General features: G+C 37.0%; 1 protein-coding gene across 1 annotated transcript; it reads right to left on the reverse strand.

The window, feature by feature from the left end:
• Nucleotides 1-529: 529 nt before the first annotated feature.
• Nucleotides 530-847, reverse strand: LOC106753522 (DNA-binding protein HEXBP-like). Its single transcript, XM_014635342.1, has one exon. The coding sequence runs from the start codon at nt 845-847 to the stop codon at nt 530-532; it is 318 nt and encodes a 105-aa protein (XP_014490828.1).
• Nucleotides 848-2,180: the final 1,333 nt, after the last annotated feature.

The following is a 2,180-nucleotide window of genomic DNA, read 5'->3' on the forward strand; positions in this document are numbered from 1 at the left end:
ACAGAAACCGAGGCTGGACAATTAATTTCCACCATCTTCTCTTTCCATAATATTTTAATGTTTCCCATTTAAACAACGTCATCACCAGATGCTTATTAACATATATATATATATATATATATATATATATATATATATATATATATATATATATATATATATATATGAAACCAAAAGATTCATTGTAGAATGCACGAGAAAATAATTATAATATGTACACAGAAAACGAAAATCATTCAAAGAATGATAAATACATAAATATGAAAAAAAAAATAGCTTTTCATCATCATAAAAGATACTCAAGAAAATTTTCACATTCATCATACAATAAAGAAAAGTAAGCTTCTCATACCTTAGCCGATCAAAAAAAATTAAGCATTTTATCCCTTTTTTCTACAGACTCTCCTTCTCTTTAGTTTCTCTGTCTAATGCTATCTTTTTCCTTCTCTCACAAAAAGTAACGTAATTCTTTTTATGTTTTCCTTTCTTTATAAATAAAACTTAAAGTAACTGCTCTTCCTAAAATCTTTCACCCACTCGCCTTGGCCCCTGTCATGGCAAAGACTCGTCCTGCTGCCACTGGCTTCCCTCCAGAAAACTTTTGTGTTTTTGGTGCCCCTCCTGGTATCTTTTTCTTTGGACATGAAGATGCGAAGTGTCCATGCTTATGGCAAAAGTAACATTTCCTCTCCTTAGGATCTGAAACTGTTAGTCTCGGACAATTCCTCCTTATGTGAGGACCTCCGCACTCGAAGCATTTCAAGCCTCCAAAACCTCCTTTTTGTGGCCTAGCATACGACTTCTTTTGATTTCTACCTCCAGAGAAACTACCATTCTGAGGTCTCATCACACGATGTTAGCTCTCCTCCATTCGCTCAGCTACCAAGGCCTCCTCCACCAACTCCGAAAACTTTTTAATCTTCAAGTGGATGAGTGCCTTCAACAGATTGTGACGCAAGCCTCTCTCAAACATTCTACACTTCCACTCTTCAGTCATATTCTGAGTGTAGAATCGAGTAAGATACTCGAACTGCTCCTTATAAGCCTGCACCGACAAATTCCCCTGTCACAAGGTTAAGAAGTCTGCCTCCCGTTGCAACTTAGCTCTGACCGGAAAGTATCTCTCCAAGAATCTTGCTCTGAAGTTCTGCCAACTGATGGTCTCCCCGCGAGCATCCATCTCCAACCGCATACCTCGCCACCAGTACTCAGCCTCCCCAGCTAACATATAGGTAACAAATACTAACTTCTGTTCCTCCGAACAATCAATCACCTCAAAAATATTTTCATTACTACAAATTCAGTCATCGGCCTCGTATGGCGTACCTTTCCCATTAAACTTAAATAGATTGTGACGCAAGTAATCTTTCATGCACACTTGATGCTTAGGTGCTTGGTCAGTCTGTTGCGCCAATTGAGCCAATTGTGCCTGTTGTCCTTGTAGGACCTGTGCTATCTGCTCAAAAGCTTGTGCAAGCCCAATCGTAGCATCAATAGCAGTAGGTGTTCTCGTCGGACTCGACATCCTTAGATATAACACAACAATAAAAGCTCTCATTTAAACATGGAAATCTACACATTCATGAGCATACTAATGCAATTCACACAGGCACAACCAAACTAGGCGACCTCACTTCCCAACAGCCCCAAAATTTGTTTCGAAAACCGAGCTCTGATACCAAATGTAACATCCCGATTTTTGAGATGTTCGAATTACGAGAAAAATTAAAAACTTTTAAAATCATCATACCATCGTAGAAACCCAATTATAAAATGCCGAAATTTAAATAATAACAACGAAATAAAATAAATTCAATTACATTGTTTCTGAAATTTATAACTCAAAGCTTTAAATAAATCATGTTGTCCCCCACTTTATGTCGCTATCATGAATCTGGAGCATCTGCTACACCCACTGCTCCCATATAACCAAGGTCATACGATCATCGCAAGACACACACACAACCACAAGCACAAACAAATATGGGTAAGCCACCATAACACAACTAATAACAATAAAATAAAATGTGTATAAGATGAGTAAACACAACTTAACAATAATTCACTATCTATAATGCTATGTATAAACAGAATCATCATGATCATCATTAACATTCTCATTAACTATATCATTACTATACTATCCACATTTATCCTTATCAACATCATCTCTAGACACA

The sequence above is a fragment of the Vigna radiata genome, unplaced genomic scaffold, assembly GCF_000741045.1.
Source record: "Vigna radiata var. radiata cultivar VC1973A unplaced genomic scaffold, Vradiata_ver6 scaffold_137, whole genome shotgun sequence".
Classification (NCBI taxonomy): Eukaryota; Viridiplantae; Streptophyta; class Magnoliopsida; order Fabales; family Fabaceae; genus Vigna; species Vigna radiata.

What these genes read in the sequence shown, in the direction of transcription:
- LOC106753522 (XM_014635342.1), bottom strand. Translation starts at nt 847, where the DNA reads ATGAGACCTCAGAATGGTAGTTTCTCTGGAGGTAGAAATCAAAAGAAG.